Source organism: Poecilia reticulata, chromosome 18 (assembly GCF_904066995.2).
Source record: "Poecilia reticulata chromosome 18, P_reticulata-male-v2, whole genome shotgun sequence".
NCBI lineage: Eukaryota > Metazoa > Chordata > Actinopteri > Cyprinodontiformes > Poeciliidae > Poecilia > Poecilia reticulata.
In genome coordinates, this window is record NC_088847.1 from 20,043,450 (window position 1) to 20,061,779 (window position 18,330).

An 18,330-nucleotide genomic window follows, 5' to 3' on the forward strand; every position below is an offset into this window, starting at 1 on the left:
ACAAAGGGCAGATTAAATGATCTTAGCAAACGATCTGCTGTAACTACAGGTAAAATAAAGGTCAATAGGCCAGAATAAGTTATTAATTTTAAAACTATATTTAGGCTATTTCAATCAAGATGTGTTAAGTTTTAAAACTAGCATATTCTAAATGTATTAACCCAGAAATGGCAACCCTGAACAGGAGCTCCTAGTTTACATACTTTAGATCAACATTAGATTATTTTAGCTTTGGTTTGTTATTTTGTTTGTATTTCCTTTTAAGTCCTGTAAAGCACTTTGTATTGCCTTGTTGCTGAAAATGTGCTATATAAATAAAATTGCCTTTACCTTACCTTAACACTGCAAACCAGCTATGAAAGTTACTTTCTGGTTCCTGTTTACCATGTTCAATAAATATAAATCCTTTTAATCTACACAAATCATGGATATTGCATAAAATAAAATTCTAGAAAGATTTTAGGACGAACAACTTTTAGACCTGAAGTTAATAGACAGTGACTCTCGCTGAAGAAAACTTAACTCTCCATATCTTGTCACTTGGATACGCTAATAATAATCAAATGCTTTTAATCACTATTTTTGCTGACATTTTCCACAGAAAGAAGACTTGGAAGAAATAAGGAAGATTAATGCAATGCCTGTAATTCAATGCTGTTAAAGTTTAATGGGTTTTATTTCAGGTGCCCTGCTCAGTGTTGCTAGCACCCAAAACCATCAGTACTACTTTGTGAACACTTCGCTCACATGGACAGAAGCTCAGAGTGTCTGCAGACGGGACTACACTGATATGGCCACCATTGAAAGCACAGCTGATGTTGATAACTTTCTACATACCAGCTCAAATTATACAGGTGAGTTTTTAATTTGAAAATAGGTGAACAACATAAATATAATCACAAACCCCACATTTCAAGCACTTTGAATTGTCCTGTTGCTGAAAATGTGCTATATAAATAAAATTACCTTATTTTTTTATACAAGTGTAAGTTTTATCATATGTGACTATAAACATGCTTCACTGAAGCTTTTAATTTTTATAAACATGTTTTTTTTATTATTTAGGCAAGGCATGGATCGGTCTCTACGATGACATAATGAACAGCTGGAAATGGTCCCTAGATGACAGCAGCTTCTATGGTCCTGGAGAAAATTCATTTAGGAACTGGCAACCTGGCCAACCCGACGATTATTATGGACAACAGCATTGTGTCAGGTTTTATGGGTCCAGTGATAGCTCACCGGGCCAATGGGATGACATTCAGTGCATGGTAGCAATGCAGTTTGTGTGCTACAATGGTAAGAGTGTTATACATTATATAACATATATATATATATATATATATATATATATATATATATATATATATATATATATATATATATATATATATATATATATATACAGTGGGGCAAAAAAGTATTTAGTCAGCCACCAATTGTGCAAGTTCTCCCACTTAAAAAGATGAGAGAGGCCTGTAAATTTCATCATAGATGTACCTCAACTATGAGAGACAAAAGGAGAAAAAAAAAATCCAGAAAATCACATTTTTTGATTTTTAAAGAATTTATTTGCAAAATATGGTGAAAAATAAGTATTTGGTCAATAACAAAAGTTCATCTCAATACTTTGTTATATACCCTTTGTTGGTCAATGACAGAGATCAAACGTTTTCTGTAAGTCTTTACAAGGTTCTCACACACTGTTGGTGGTATTTTGGCCCATTCCTCCATGCAGATCTTCTCTAGAGCTGTGATGTTCTGGGGCTGTCACTGGACAACACGGACTTTCAATTCCCTCCACAGATTTTCTATGGGGTTGACATCTGGAGACTGGCTAGGCCACTCCAGGACCTTGAAATGCTTCTTACGAAGCCACTCCTTCGTTACCCGGGTGGTGTGTTTGGGATCATCGTCCTGCTGAAAGACCCAGCCACGTTTCACCTTCAATGCCCTTGTTGATGGAAGGAGGTTTTCACTCAAAATGTGACGATACATGGCCCCATTCATTCTTTCCTTTACACGGATTAGTCGTCCTGGTCCCTTGGCAGAAAAACAGCCCTAAAGCATGATGTTTCCACCCCCATGCTTCACAGTAGGTATGGTGTTCTTTGGATGCAACTCAGCATTCATTCTCCTCCAAACACGACGAGTAGAGTTTTGACCAAAAAGTTCTATTTTGGCTTCATCTGACCATATGATATTCTCCCAGTCATCTTCTGGATCATCCAAATGCTCTCTAGCAAACTTGAGACGGGCCTTGACATGTACTGGCTTAAGCAGGGGGACACGTCTGGCACTGCAGGTTTGAGTCCCTGGCGGCGTAGTGTGTTACTGATGGTAGCCTTTGTTACTTTGGTCCCAGCTCTCTGCAGGTCATTCACTATGTTCCCCCGTGTGGTTCTGGATTTTTGCTCACCGTTCTTGTGATCATTTTGACCCCACGGGGTGTGATCTTGCGTGGAGCCCCAGATCGAGGGAGATTATCAGTGGTCTTGTAAGTGTTCCATTTTCTAATAATTGATCCCACAGTTGATTTCTTCACACCAAGCTGTTTACCTATTGCAGATTCAGTATTCCCAGCTAGGTGCAGGTTTATAATTTTGTTTCGGGTGTCCTTTGACAGCTCTCTAGTTTTGGCCATGGTGGAGTTTAGAGTGTGACTGTTTGAGGTTGTGGACAGGTGTGTTTTATACTGATAACGAGTTCAAATAGGTGCCATTAATACAGGTAACAAGTGGAGGACAGAGGAGCCTCTTACAGAAGAAGTTACACGGCTGTGAGAGCCAGAAATCTTGCTTGTTTGTAGCTGACCAAATACTTATTTTCCACCATATATTGCCAATAAATTCTTTAAAAATCAGAAAATGTGATTTTCTGGATTTTTTTTTCTCCTTTTGTCTCTCATAGTTGAGGTACATCTATGATGAAAATTACAGGCCTCTCTCATCTTTTTAAGTGGGAGAACTTGCACAATTGGTGGCTGACTAAATACTTTTTTGCCCCACTGTATATATATATAAAAAAGATTATTATTTTCTTTTAATTTTCTTATTCAACATCTTGTCTATATATTTACAGGTACAGTAGGTGGATCACCATCCTATGTTTTGAGTGACATTTCACTAACCTGGACAGGAGCTCAGCAATTCTGCCGTGACAATTATGTTGATCTTGCCAGGTAATAACAAGACAGTATATTAAAGCAAATACTGCATTAATGCTAACGCTCTATATAAAGAGGTATTGTAGCTCTGGTTCATGAATTCTACAGACATTTTCCTCTGGGCTTTTGTTTTGTCATTAAAGAAGTTGATGGGTTATTCTTTCTCTTTGTAAACACTTGGTCCTGGTTTGTTTTGGCATGAAGAACAGTGCATTGTTTCTTACTGTTTTCCATTTACTTCCCGTTACTCCTGTTGCTGAGTTATGCGAGCTGTATTCCTGTATTTCTGGTAACTCTTATCTTCTGTCATACTTTGTTTTTTCTTTCCGTGTATCAGTCTTTCCTTTAAATATTTTTTTCTACCTGCTTTTTATACAGATGCCTGTTTATTAAACTAATCTCTTTTTATGAACACATCGTCTAATGTGACGTTTTAAGTGACTGCTACCTTTATGTGAATTAGAAAACTAAGGATTCATAGTGACGTATTTTCCGCACTATAAGGCGCATAGAATAGACGCTTCAATTCGGGTTGCCAATTTGTTCCGTACTCTATTATTACACATCCACATTTGTAAAGTAGTGATCCCCAAGTACTACATATAGTAGTCTGCCCCAGTGGTTGTTTCACTCACGGTGTTGGTGTTGCAATATTGTGCCCAACTGCTTTCTGGGTAACAGACCAACCGACACGTTGCTGCCGCAGTCTCTGTCTCTCTTTCCCCGCCCCTCCGCCCCCTGGCTTTAAATGTATTATCAAACTTTATTAACAAACCAGCATTCTGACAACTATCCCAGCATGCACCGCGCACTTCTTCTTTTACGGTGAAAATTAAGTCTGCGGCTGCTTACCGTAGTTGCTAGACCTGTTGCGGCTCAGTATTGGTCCATATATAAGGCGCACCGGATTATAAGGCGCACTGTCGGCTTTTGAAGAAATTGAAGGTTTTTAGGTGCGCCTTATAGTGCGGAAAATACAGCATTTACATCTGAATTAATGCATAATAATCTATATAGAGAGGGATTGTAGTTCATGAATTCCAGACATTTTCCTGTGGGTTTTTGTTTTGTACTTTAAGAAGTTAATGTACGGTTATTCTTTGTCTTTGTAGACACTCGGTCCTGGTTTATTTTGGCACTAAGATCAATGCACTGTTTCTTTCTGCCAGCTATTTTCCATTTTCTTTCTGTTGCTGAGTTATTGTTGGTAATTCATCTGTTTTCATACTTTTCTCCCTCTTTTCATGTATCTGTCATTCTTATCAATATTTTTTCCCACCTGATTTTTTTTTTTTATCTCTTTTTAATTTAATTAACACATCCTCCTATAGAAAACAACCAACTGGTCACTTTTCTTATGCTTGATGTCATTTTCATTTCTGCTTTTCTTTGAAAAAGCACAAATGAAAGCACCACTGTTGAATTCCTCACTACCTGTAAGTTTTTGATATTTCAGTTTAGACTATGTGGTAGCATGGTGTGGTTGGAAAGAGGGCTGCCCATATACATATAAATATTAATTTTCTTGAAGCAGTTGCCAAGGATTTGAATCTTTACCTCAGGATTTCTGATTCTTGTGTTCCAACCTTGTCACATTTACTGACCAGTCAGTTTTAATGAGGGCTAATGCCTTCAACCAGTTTAGTCCTTTTAACTCCACCTGCCTGGTGCCTATGACTTTCATCTCCATGGAGGCTTGAACTCTTTTTATCTTTTATCCTATCGCTAATCTTTGTAAGTGACGTATGTTGTGGGCCAGTTCAATGCTATGAAGCTTACCGGAAATTGTCTCCGTTGTAACAGAACAGCCATCATACATTGTGAAGAGACAAGGGTCTAGCAAAACAAGGTGGCTGTTAATGTTAATTCAGTATTAAGAAGTGCGACCAACATGGACAGAACTTCCTCTGCTGCCATTGCTAAAACTACAGGCAGACTACAATTTTAAAACAGCGCAGATAATCAACATCATCGTTCACAATTTCTTCTGTTGGCTAATTTGGCCCAGAAGAAATTCTACCAGAAAGAATCCAAGTGAACATGAGAAAACCCAGAATGTATCACAGCAGGAAGGATGACACAGAGGAGGGAGAAATGAATTAATCGTAAATGTTGCTTCTTGAGTGGAGTGTGAGTTTAGTGTGGAATCCAGTCTCCCTTGATGACCTTTGAACTGTTTGTTTAAAGAGTCAACGTATCTGTTTGAGAGCTCATGATCCTAATATAATTAAATTTGACTTAACATTCCAAGAAAGCAACTAATATTTTAAAGTGTAATAATTTCTTGTATAGTTGTCGTCTTTTGTCGACATTCATTATTTTCTATTTTACATATTTATAAATAACTGTATATTTTAGTTTAGATTTAATATCTGAAGCAAAAATCAAACACTGTGGATTTTTTATTTTCAATTTCAAGTTTTTTTTTTTCATTTAGGTACTAAGAACTGAAAAAAGCAATTTTTTTGTTTTGAAACTGAAAAATCAAAGGAAACCCAACAGATTATTTTTCTTTGTGTACTGTATTTAATGTGATTTCTTATTAACATTGTTTTTCCTTCCCAGTGTACGAAATCAGACAGAAAATGAAATCATCAGAACCCTTATAGGTTCCAGCACTGTTTGGATTGGACTGTATCGGGAAAAGCTGTGGTCTGATGGCAGCGACTCTCTGTTTCGATACTGGGCGGATGGCGAGCCCAACGATCCCTCTGGTGATCAGTGTGTTGCTGGATCATTTAGTGACTCTGGAAGATGGTCAGATGAAAACTGCAGCCTGAGTTATCCATTCATCTGCTACAAACCAAGTAATGTTTCTCATTTCTGCTGCTTAAGCAGTCATAAATAATCCTTAATTTTACACAACAGATGACTGTGGTGTAGTCATTTTCTGAGGTCCCTCAACTACAGTCTCTAAGCAAACTGCATAACATGCATTTTCACCAGTTGGCTTGTGAGGAGTTGTTCATTATAATGAGAAATTTCTTGCATTTTTTACATCTCTATTTTAAGACTGTTAAAGTCTTAAGAAATTACTAAAAAATCTGCTATGTAGCAACTAATTAAAGAGTCTCACTTGAAGGACAGCAAAGTAAGAAACATGTTTAGTGGTCATTAACAGAATCAACATTTTCAAACAGAAATGGACTGTGAGATTTTTCTGTTCTTTGTCCAGAGCAGAATCTGTTTAGTCCATGTAGAGACAAACTTCAAATGGAAAGCAGCATGTAGCTGTCAGGCTGTCGCAGGTAGTCTGACTGATGAAAAGGATTTAATGCCTATTAAGAATCTGCTAAAACCAGGACTTAAAGCTGAGGTTTATTTAACTCATAGTGAGGTGTGATTGCTTTTTTTATGATTTCCTCTGACTGTAGGCATGATATTCTCACTAAAGGAGCAGGAAAACCTCTTCACCCTCATTAACTCAAAATCTGACAATAAGTTGAAATAAAAGCAAAAGTATTTTGTGTCTTTAGACTTATAATGTTTATCTTCTGTTTTGTCCCACATATTCTATTTGAAGGTCCGTGTACCGGCTGTCGGTGTTGTCCTGCTGGCACAGAGTGCATCACCACCAATGGAGTTGCTGAATGCATTGACGCCTGTGTGTATTACACTGTACTGAACGATGCCTGGCGTTCAACAGAGAATACAGACTATTCAGTCTTACACTGTGACTATTACATTGCCTGGAGTGGATGGTATCGCTTTTACTTGGGTCAGACCAGCGCTCAGATTCCAGAGAAATGTGTAGCAGAAAGAAGATGTGGAACCGCTGCTCCTTTGTGGATAAATGGGCCTCATCCAGTTCAGCTTAATGAAACCGTAACTCGCACTGTGTGTAACTCTTGGTATGGTTCCTGCTGCTATTTTCCCACACACACCATCCAGATCAAACGTTGTTATGGATACTACGTCTACAAACTTCAACAGCCGTATGGATGCAATTTGGCATATTGTACAGGTAATATTGTAATAATATACAAAGAATTCAGAACTATCTGTTTTCCTTTTTACAACTAGGTAATTTTAATATGTATTTACACACACAACACGCAATTCACTCATTTCTATAAATTGTAGTTATTTCCTTAACCAAAGCCAATGTGAAACAGTTTGGTAAAACTAATGCTTTACATTGTAATATATATTGTGTCTGTGTGTGTTAGAACCTCAACCCTTCAGAGTATTGACACAAGATGAGAGCAGCATCACTCTGCAGTGGAACAAGATCAACAACAGCAGCAGCTTTGTTCTCCAGTTTAACGGCACAGAGATAAACATCACTGCACCAGATGGAGATGGACCAGTGAACTACACAGTCTCATCTCTCACTGCTGGAACCAGATATACATTCACTCTCTTCACTGTGTTTGAAAATGTGAGAATCAGTGTAGAGCAACTGACAGCTGTGACTGGTAAGATATTTTACTGCACAACATAACTAATCACACCATCATTTCCTTGGCTTTATTTTGAGAAAAATGTATTTAGTTTATCATCTTTGATAACTAATTCAAACCATTTGTAAAAAATGGTTTGAATTCTCCATTTTTCTAGTGCTGTTTGTGAATGTACTGGGTAGGTACTGAGACAAAACTTATAGTTTCCAAACTGTCCAACTTCTCTGTTAGTCATCAGTTTTAACAGAAACTCAGGAACAAATGCTTATATTTCCTCATGAAAAGCTCACATTTTTCTCACCAGTACCTGAACAATCAGAGCACTTCTTGTTTTCAATTAGTACCTAAAACCCCTTAACCCCCAGAAAATACAATGGAAAACTGAACACAGGCGTTCAGCTGCTTAAGGAGTTTATCATAAATATTCAGTCTTTCTATTCTTTAACCATTTCATATAAAATATGAACTATGACTACAAACTGAGATCTCAGTACAAACAGATTAATCAGGTTTTCTTCTCTTTGGGTGACTAAGTTCACCTTCAGAGACAGGAGAGCCAGAGCTTCTCTGCACCAAAAGCAGTCAGCTTATGGGTTCAGATTCTGATTAGTATGCCTCCTGTGTCACTATGTTTAGTTGATATGAATGATGTTGATATCTGGACAGATTATATAGATGTTTGGAAAAAATAACATGATGCAGTTTTGTAAAGTGAAAAGATGCAATGGAAAGATCAGTGATGTTTAAAATGTAAATGACACAGTTCTATCATATATTCCCATTGCTCTTTGTTTAATTGACCTGGACATGTTTTCTTTTTGTAAGCTACAATTAAGATCCTGGCTACAAGTAGACAAGAAAACCCAACTGCAAAATCTGAACTGAATATCTCCTTTTCTAAAAATCAGCTCCTCAAAATGCAGAAGGATTTATGAAGTCAGGACAAACTGACATCAGCATCACTCTGCAGTGGAACAAGATCAACAACAGCACCAGCTTTGTTCTCCTGTTTAATGGTGTGGAGACAATCATCAGTGCCCCAGTTGCAGATGGACCAGTAACCTACACAGTTTCATCTCTTTCTGGTGGAACTAAATATACATTCACTCTCTTCTCTGTTCTCGACAACATCAGGAGCAGTGGCATCAACATTACTGCAGCTACTGGTAAGACTTTACATTTTATTATGAAAGAGAGACCTTTTTAACACCAAAATCTTGTTAGTGGGGTGTGCTGTGGTGGCGCAGGGGTTAAAGACGACCCACATATTGGAGATCTTAGTCCTCGACGTGGCTGTCAGGGTTCGATTCCCGACCTGGTGACCTTTGCTTCATGTCTTCCCCCTTCTCTCATTATCAACTTTCCTGTCAAATAAAGGCCACTAGAGGCAATTAAAAAGTAAAAAGAAAAACAAAAATTCAGTTAATCTGCAGTCTGTTGGTTGGTCATTGAACAATGACCAACCAACAGACTGCAATGTCTGAAATGTAAAAGACTCAGTAGCACCGTGGTAAAGCACAGGACTGATGGTCTCAGTCTTCAACACCACTGTCAGATTTGAGTCCCAGTTTCTTGACCATTGCTGCACGTCCTCCACTTCTCATGATCCAAGTTTCTATTTTAAGACTGTTAAAGTCTTAAGAAATTACTAAAAAATCTGCTATGTAGCAACTAATTAAAGAGTCTCACTTGAAGGACAGCAAAGTAAGAAACATGTTTAGTGGTCATTAACATTTTCAAGCAGAAACAGTCTGTGAGATTTTTCTGTTCTTTGTCCAGAGCAGAATCTGTTTAGTCCATATAGAGACAAACTGTAATTGGAAAGCAGCATGTAGCTGTCAGGCTGTCGCAGGTAGTCTGACTGATGAAAAGGATTTAATGCCTTTTAAGAATCTGCTAAAACCAGGACTTAAAGCTAAGGTTTATTTAACTCATAGTGAGGTGTGATTTTTTTTATGATTTTCTCCGACTGCACCTTTAGTCACATTCTCACTAAAGGAGCAGGAAAACCTCTCCACCCTCATTAACTCAAAATCTGACAATAAGTCAAAATAAAAGCAAAAGTATTTTGTGTCTTTAGACTTATAATGTTTATCTTCTGTTTTGTCCCACATATTCTATTTGAAGGTCCTTGTACCAGCTGTCGGTGTTGTCCTGCTGGCACAGAGTGCATCACCACCAATGGAGTTGCTGAATGCATTGACGCCTGTGTGTATTACACTGTACTGAACGATGCCTGGCGTTCAACAGAGAATACAGACTATTCAGTCTTACACTGTGACCAGTACATTGCCTGGAGTGGATGGTATCGCTTTTATTTGGGTCAGACCAGCGCTCAGATTCCAGAGAAATGTGTAGCAGAAAGAAGATGTGGAACCTATGGTACTTTGTGGATAAATGGGGCTCATCCAGTCCAGCTTAATGAAACCGTAACTCGCACTGTGTGTAACTCTTGGTATGGTTCCTGCTGCTATTATCCCACACACACCATCCAGATCAAACGTTGTTATGGATACTACGTCTACAAACTTCAACAGCCGTATGGATGCTATATGGCATATTGTACAGGTAACATTGTAATAACTTACAAAGAATTCAGAATTATCTGTTTTCCTTTTATAACTAGGTAATTTTAATATGTATTTACACACACAACACACGCAATTCACTCATTTTTATAAATTGTAGTTATTTCCTTAACCAAAGCCAATGTGAAACATACATTTTATGTTTGGTAAAACTAATGCTTTATATTGTAATATATATTGTGTCTGTGTGTGTTAGAACCTCAACCCTTCAGAGTATTGACACAAGATGAGAGCAGCATCACTCTGCAGTGGAACAAGATCAACAGCAGCAGCAGCTTTGTTCTCCAGTTTAACGGCACAGAGATAAACATCACTGCACCAGATGGAGATGCACCAGTGAACTACACAGTCTCATCTCTCACTGCTGGAACCAGATATACATTCACTCTCTTCACTGTGTTTGAAAATGTGAGAATCAGTGTAGAGCAACTGACAGCTGTGACTGGTAAGATATTTTACTGCACAACGTAACTTATCACACCATCATTTCCTTTGGTTTGATTTTGAGAAAAATACATTTAGCTTATCATCTTTGATAACTAATTCAAACCATTTGTAAAAAATGGTTTGAATTCTCCATTTTTCTAGTGCTGTTTGTGAATGTACTAGGTACTGAGACAAAACTTATAGATTCCAAACTGACCAACTTCTCTGTTAGTCATCAGTTCTAACAGAAACTCAGGAACAAATGCTTATGTTTCCTCATGAAAAGTTCAATATTTTCCACCAGTACCTGAACAATCAGAGCACTTCTTGTTTTCAATTAGTACCTAAAACCCCTTAACCCCCAGAAAATACAATGGAAAACGGAACACAGGCGTTCAGCTGCTTAAGGAGTTTATCATAAATATTCAGTCTTTCTATTCTTTAACCATTTCATATGAAATATGAACTATGACTACAAAACTGAGATCCCAGTATAAACAGATTAATCAGGCCTTCGTCTCTTTGGATGACTAAGTTCACCTTCAGAGACAGGAGAGCCAGAGCTTCTCTGCACCAAAAGCAGTCAGCTTATGGGTTCAGATTCTGATTAGTATGTCTCCTGTGTCACTATGTTTAGTTGATATGAATGATGTTGATATCTGGACAGATTATATAGATGTTTGGAAAAAATAACATGATGCAGTTTTGTAAAGTGAAAAGATGCAATGGAAAGATCAGTGATGTTTAAAATGTAAATGACACATCTATCATATATTCCCATTGCTCCTTTCTTGTTTAATTGACCTGGACATGTTTTCTTTTTGTAAGCTACAATTAAGATTCTGGCTACTAATAGACAAGAAAACCCAACTGCAAAAATCTGAACTGAACATCTCCTTTTTTAAAACATCAGCTCCTTTGAATCCAGAAGGATTTATGAAGTCTGGACAAACTGACATCAGCATCACTCTGCAGTGGAACAAGATCAACAACAGCACCAGCTTTGTTCTCCTGTTTAATGGTGTGGAGACAATCATCAGTGCCCCAGTTGCAGATGGACCAGTAAACTACACAGTCTCATCTCTCTCTCCTGCAACAAACTACACATTCACTCTCTTCTCTGTTCTTGACAACATCAGGAGCAGTGGCATCAACATTACTGCAGCTACTGGTAAGACTTTACATTTCATTATTAAAGAGAGACCTTTTTAACACCAAAATCTTGTTAGTGGGGTGTGCTGTGGTGGCGCAGGGGTTAAAGACGACCCACATATTGGAGATCTTAGTCCTCGACGTGGCTGTCAGGGTTCGAGTCATGGACTGGTGACCTTTGCTTCATGTCTTCCCCCTTCTCTCATTATCCACTTTCCTGTCAAATAAAGGCCACTAGAGGCAATTAAAAAGTAAAACAGAAATTCTGTTAGTCTGCAGTCTGTTGGTTGGTCATTGAACAAGACCATCTGCTATATAAAAATGTAAAAGACTCAGTAGCACAGTGGTAAAGCACAGGACTCATATATGGTCTCAGTCTTCAACACGACTGTCAGATTTGAGTCCCAGTTTCTTGACCATTGCTACATGTCCTCCACCTCTCATGACCCAGTTTTCTGTTTGAAGACTGTTGAAGCCTTAAGAAATGACTCAAAAATTTGCTACAGAGCAACTAAATAAAGAGTCTCACTTGAAGGACAGCAAAGTAAAAAAACATGTTTAGTGGTCATTAACATTTTCAAGCAGAAACAGTCTGTGAGGTTTTTCTGTTCTTTGTCCAGAGCAGAATCTGTTTAGTCCATATAGAGACAAACTGTAATTGGAAAGCAGCATGTAGCTGTCAGGCTGTCGCAGGTAGTCTGACTGATGAAAAGGATTTAATGCTTATTAAGAATCTGCTAAAACCAGGACTTAAAGCTGAGGTTTATAGTGAGGTGTGATTTCTTTTTTTATGATATCCTCTGACTGTAGGCATGTTATTCTCACTAAAGGAGCAGGAAAACCTCTTCACCCTCATTAATTCAAAATATGACAATAAGTTAAAATAAAAGCAAAAGTATTTTGTGTCTTTAGACTTATAATGTTTATCTTCTGTTTTGTCCCACATATTCTATTTGAAGGTCCGTGTACCGGCTGTCGGTGTTGTCCTGCTGGCACAGAGTGCATCACCACCAATGGAGTTGCTGAATGCATTGACGCCTGTGTGTATTACACTGTACTGAACGATGCCTGGCGTTCAACAGAGAACACAGACTATTCAGTCTTACACTGTGACTATTACATTGCCTGGAGTGGATGGTATCGCTTTTACTTGGGTCAGACCAGCGCTCAGATTCCAGAGAAATGTGTAGCAGAAAGAAGATGTGGAACTCATGCTCCTTTGTGGATAAATGGGGCTCATCCAGTTCAGCTTAATGAAACCGTAACTCGCACTGTGTGTAACTCTTGGTCGGGTTCCTGCTGCTATTTTCCCACACACACCATCCAGATCAAACGTTGCTATGGATACTACATCTACAAACTTCAACTGCCGTATACATGCAATATGGCATATTGTACAGGTAATATTGTAATAATATACAAAGAATTCAGAACTATCTGTTTTCCTTTTATAACTAGGTAATTTTAATATGTATTTACACACACAACACGCAATTCACTCATTTCTATAAATTGTAGTTATTTCCTTAACCAAAGCCAATGTGAAACAGTTTGGTAAAACTAATGCTTTACATTGTAATATATATTGTGTCTGTGTGTGTTAGAACCTCAACCCTTCAGAGTATCGACACAAGATGAGAGCAGCATCACTCTGCAGTGGAACAAGATCAACAGCAGCAGCAGCTTTGTTCTCCAGTTTAACGGCACAGAGATAAACATCACTGCACCAGATGGAGATGGACCAGTGAACTACACAGTCTCATCTCTCACTGCTGGAACCAGATATACATTCACTCTCTTCACTGTGTTTGAAAATGTGAGAATCAGTGTAGAGCAACTGGGAGCTGTGACTGGTAAGATATTTTACTGCACAACGTAACTTATCACACCATCATTTCCTTTGGTTTGATTTTGAGAAAAATACATTTAGCTTATCATCTTTGATAACTAATTCAAACCATTTGTAAAAAATGGTTTGAATTCTCCATTTTTCTAGTGCTGTTTGTGTATGTACTAGGTACTGAGACAAAACTTATAGATTCCAAACTGACCAACTTCTCTGTTAGTCATCAGTTCTAACAGAAACTCAGGAACAAATGCTTATATTTCCTCATGAAAAGTTCAATATTTTCCACCAGTACCTGAACAATCAGAGCACTTCTTGTTTTCAATTAGTACTTAAAACCCCTTAACCCCCAGAAAATACAATGGAAAACAGAACACAGGCGTTCAGCTGCTTAAGGAGTTTATCATAAATATTCAGTCTTTCTATGTTTTAACCATTCCCTGTGAAATATGAACTATGACTACAAAACTGAGATCCCAGTATAAACAGATTAATCAGGCTTTCTTCTCTTTAGGTGACTAAGTTCACCTTCAGAGACAGGAGAGCCAGAGCTTCTCTGCACCAAAAGCAGTCAGCTTATGGGTTCAGATTCTGATTAGTTTGCCTCCTGTGTCACTATGTTTAGTTGACCTGAATGATGTTGATATCTGGACAGATTATATAGATGTTTGGAAACAACATGATATAGTTTTGTAAAGTGAAAAGATGCAATGGAAAGATCAATGATGTTTAAAAAGTAAATGACACAGATCTATCATATATTCCCATTGCTCTTTGTTTGTTTAATTGACCTGGACATGTTTGTTTTTTTGTAAGTTACAGTTAAGATCCTGGCTACTCATAGACAAGAAAACCCAACTGCAAAAATCTGAACTAAACATCTCCTTTTTTAAAAAATCAGCTCCTCGAAATGCAGAAGGATTTATGAAGTTAGGCAAGATGACATCAGCATCACTCTGCAGTGGAACAAGATCAACAACAGCACCAGCTTTGTTCTCCTGTTTAATGGTGTGGAGACAATCATCAGTGCCCCAGTTGCAGATGGACCAGTAACCCACACAGTCTCATCTCTCTCTCCTGCAACAAACTACACATTCACTCTCTTCTCTGTTCTTGACAACATCAGGAGCAGTGGCATCAACATTACTGCAGCTACTGGTAAGACTTTACATTTTATTATGAAAGAGAGACCTTTTTAACACCAAAATCTTGTTAGTGGGGTGTGCTGTGGTGGCGCAGGGGTTAAAGACGACCCACATATGGAGACCTTAGTCCTTGATGAGACTGTCAGGGTTCGATTCCCGACCTGGTGACCTTTGCTTCATGTCTTCCCCCTTCTCTCATTATCCACTTTCCTGTCAAATAAAGGCCACTAGAGGCAATAAAACCTTAAAAAAGTAAAATAAAAATTCTGTTAGTCTGCAGTCTGTTGGTTGGTCATTGAACAAGACCATCTGCTACATAAAAATGTAAAAGACTCAGCAGCACAGTGGTAAAGCACAGGACTCATATATGGTCTCAGTCTTCAACACGACTGTCAGATTTGAGTCCCAGTTTCTTGACCATTGCTACATGTCCTCCACCTCTCATGACCCAGTTTTCTGTTTGAAGACTGTTAAAGCCTTAAGAAATTACTCAAAAATTTGCTATGTAGCAACTAATTAAAGAGTCTCACTTGAAGGACAGCAAAGTAAGAAACATGTTTAGTGGTCATTAACAGAATCAACATTTTCAAACAGAAACAGACTGTGAGATTTTTCTGTTCTTTGTCCAGAGCAGGATCTGTTTAGTCCATGTAGAGACAAACTGTAATTGGAAAGCGACATGTAGCTGTCAGGCTGTCGCAGGTAGTCTGACTGATGAAAAGGATTTAATGTCTATTAAGAATCTGCTAAAACCAGGACTTAAATCTGAGGTTTATTTAACTCATAGTGAGGTGTGATTGCTTTTTTTATGATTTCCTCTGACTGTAGGCATGATATTCTCACTAAAGGAGCAGGAAAACCTCTTCACCCTCATTAACTCAAAATCTGACAATAAGTTGAAATAAAAGCAAAAGTATTTTGTGTCTTTAGACTTATAATGTTTATCTTCTGTTTTGTCCCACATATTCTATTTGAAGGTCCGTGTACCGGCTGTCGGTGTTGTCCTGCTGGCACAGAGTGCATCACCACCAATGGAGTTGCTGAATGCATTGACGCCTGTGTGTATTACACTGTACTGAACGATGCCTGGCGTTCAACAGAGAATACAGACTATTCAGTCTTACACTGTGACTATTACATTGCCTGGAGTGGATGGTATCGCTTTTACTTGGGTCAGACCAGCGCTCAGATTCCAGAGAAATGTGTAGCAGAAAGAAGATGTGGAACCTCTGCTCCTTTGTGGATAAATGGGCCTCATCCAGTTCAGCTTAATGAAACCGTAACTCGCACTGTGTGTAACTCTTGGTATGGTTCCTGCTGCTATTTTCCCACACACACCATCCAGATCAAACGTTGTTATGGATACTACGTCTACAAACTTCAACAGCCGTATGGATGCAATTTGGCATATTGTACAGGTAATATTGTAATAATATACAAAGAATTCAGAATGATCTGTTTTCCTTTTTACAACTAGGTAATTTTAATATGTATTTACACACACACACACACGCAATTCACTCATTTCTATAAATTGTAGTTATTTCCTTAACCAAGCCCAATGTGAAACAGTTTGGTAAAACTAATGCTTTACATTGTAATATATATTGTGTCTGTGTGTGTTAGAACCTCAACCCTTCAGAGTATTGACACAAGATGAGAGCAGCATCACTCTGCAGTGGAACAAGATCAACAACAGCAGCAGCTTTGTTCTCCAGTTTAACGGCACAGAGATAAACATCACTGCACCAGATGGAGATGGACCAGTGAACTACACAGTCTCATCTCTCACTGCTGGAACCAGATATACATTCACTCTCTTCACTGTGTTTGAAAATGTGAGAAACAGTGGAGAGCAACTGACAGCTGTGACTGGTAAGATATTTTACTGCACAACGTAACTTATCACACCATCATTTCCTTTGGTTTGATTTTGAGAAAAATACATTTAGCTTATCATCTTTGATAACTAATTCAAACCATTTGTAAAAAATGGTTTGAATTCTCCATTTTTCTAGTGCTGTTTGTGAATGTACTGGGTAGGTACTGAGACAAAACTTATAGATTCCAAACTGACCAACTTCTCTGTTAGTCATCAGTTTTAACAGAAACTCAGGAACAAATGCTTATGTTTCCTCATGAAAAGTTCAATATTTTCCACCAGTACCTGAACAATCAGAGCACTTCTTGTTTTCAATTAGTACCTAAAACCCCTTAACCCCCAGAAAATACAATGGAAAACAGAACACAGGCGTTCAGCTGCTTAAGGAGTTTATCATAAATATTCAGTCTTTCTATGTTTTAACCATTCCCTGTGAAATATGAACTATGACTACAAAACTGAGATCCCAGTATAAACAGATTAATCAGGTTTTCTTCTCTTTGGGTGACTAAGTTCACCTTCAGAGACAGGAGAGCCAGAGCTTCTCTGCACCAAAAGCAGTCAGCTTATGGGTTCAGATTCTGATTAGTACGTCTCCTGTGTCACTATGTTTAGTTGATATGAATGATGTTGATATCTGGACAGATTATATAGATGTTTGGAAAAAATAACATGATGCATTTTTGTAAAGTGAAAAGATGCAATGGAAAGATCAGTGATGTTTAAAATGTAAATGACAGAGATGATCTATCATATATTTCCATTGCTTCTTTCTTGTTTAATTGACCTGGACATGTTTTCTTTTCGTAAGCTACAATTAAGATTCTGGCTACTAATAGACAAGAAATCCCAACAGCAAAAATCTGAACTGAATATCCCTTTGTTTAAACATCAGCTCCTTTGAATCCAGAAGGATTTATGAAGTCAGGACAAACTGACATCAGCATCACTCTGCAGTGGAACAAGATCAACAACAGCACCAGCTTTGTTCTCCTGTTTAATGGTGTGGAGACAATCATCAGTGCCCCAGTTGCAGATGGACCAGTAACCCACACAGTCTCATCTCTCACTCCTGCAACAAACTACACATTCACTCTCTTCTCTGTTCTCGACAATGTCAGGAGCAGTGGCATCAACATTACTGCAGCTACTGGTAAGACTTTACATTTCATTATTAAAGAGAGACCTTTTTAACACCAAAATCTTGTTAGTGGGGTGTGCTGTGGTGGCGCAGGGGTTAAAGACGACCCACATATTGGAGATCTTAGTCCTCGACGTGGCTGTCAGGGTTCGATTCCCGACCTTTGCTTCATGTCTTCCCCCTTCTCTCATTATCCACTTTCCTGTCAAATAAAGGCCACTAAAGGCAAAAAAACCTTAAAAAAATAAAATAAAAATTCTGTTAGTCTGCAGTCTGTTGGTTGGTCATTGAACAAGACCGTCTGCTATATGAAATGTAAAAGACTCAGTAGCACCGTGGTAAAGCACAGGACTGATGGTCTCAGTCTTCAACACCACTGTCAGATTTGAGTCCCAGTTTCTTGACCATTGTTGCACGTCCTCCACTTCTCATGATCCAAGTTTCTATTTTAAGACTGTTAAAGTCTTAAGAAATTACTAAAAAATCTGCTATGTAGCAACTAATTAAAGAGTCTCACTTGAAGGACAGCAAAGTAAGAAACATGTATAGTGGTCATTAACATTTTCAAACAGAAACAGACT

General features: G+C 38.1%; 1 protein-coding gene, 1 long non-coding RNA gene and 1 pseudogene across 6 annotated transcripts in view; all 3 read left to right on the plus strand.

Annotated features, from left to right (window-relative positions):
* The window catches only part of LOC145548685 (C-type mannose receptor 2-like), a 49,753-nt gene extending 43,667 nt beyond the window's left edge, over nt 1-6,086 (plus strand). For 2 of the 4 annotated variants that reach the window (XM_081599585.1, XM_081599586.1), the window contains exon 5: nt 5,732-6,058. In XM_081599585.1, the coding sequence (XP_081455711.1) occupies nt 5,732-6,014 (283 nt within the window). In that variant the 3' untranslated portion in view covers nt 6,015-6,058. Of the gene's footprint in view, nt 1-5,731 lie in introns of all 4 variants that reach the window. The other 2 variants (XM_081599588.1, XM_081599587.1) reach the window with 2 other exon arrangements.
* Nucleotides 688-3,551, plus strand: LOC145548830 (uncharacterized). Its single transcript, XR_014084822.1, has 3 exons — nt 688-854; nt 1,066-1,299; nt 3,082-3,551. It is a non-coding gene; the product is annotated as an uncharacterized LOC145548830 (long non-coding RNA).
* A 563-nt stretch (nt 6,087-6,649) lies between the features above and the next one.
* On the plus strand, nt 6,650-17,857 carry LOC103461438 (uncharacterized; annotated as a pseudogene). Its single transcript, XR_014084853.1, has 12 exons — nt 6,650-7,130; nt 7,336-7,584; nt 8,478-8,735; nt 9,697-10,137; nt 10,354-10,602; nt 11,497-11,754; nt 12,695-13,135; nt 13,340-13,588; nt 14,483-14,739; nt 15,704-16,144; nt 16,353-16,601; nt 17,504-17,857. The product of XR_014084853.1 is annotated as an uncharacterized LOC103461438 (transcript).
* The last annotated feature ends 473 nt before the right edge of the window (nt 17,858-18,330 follow it).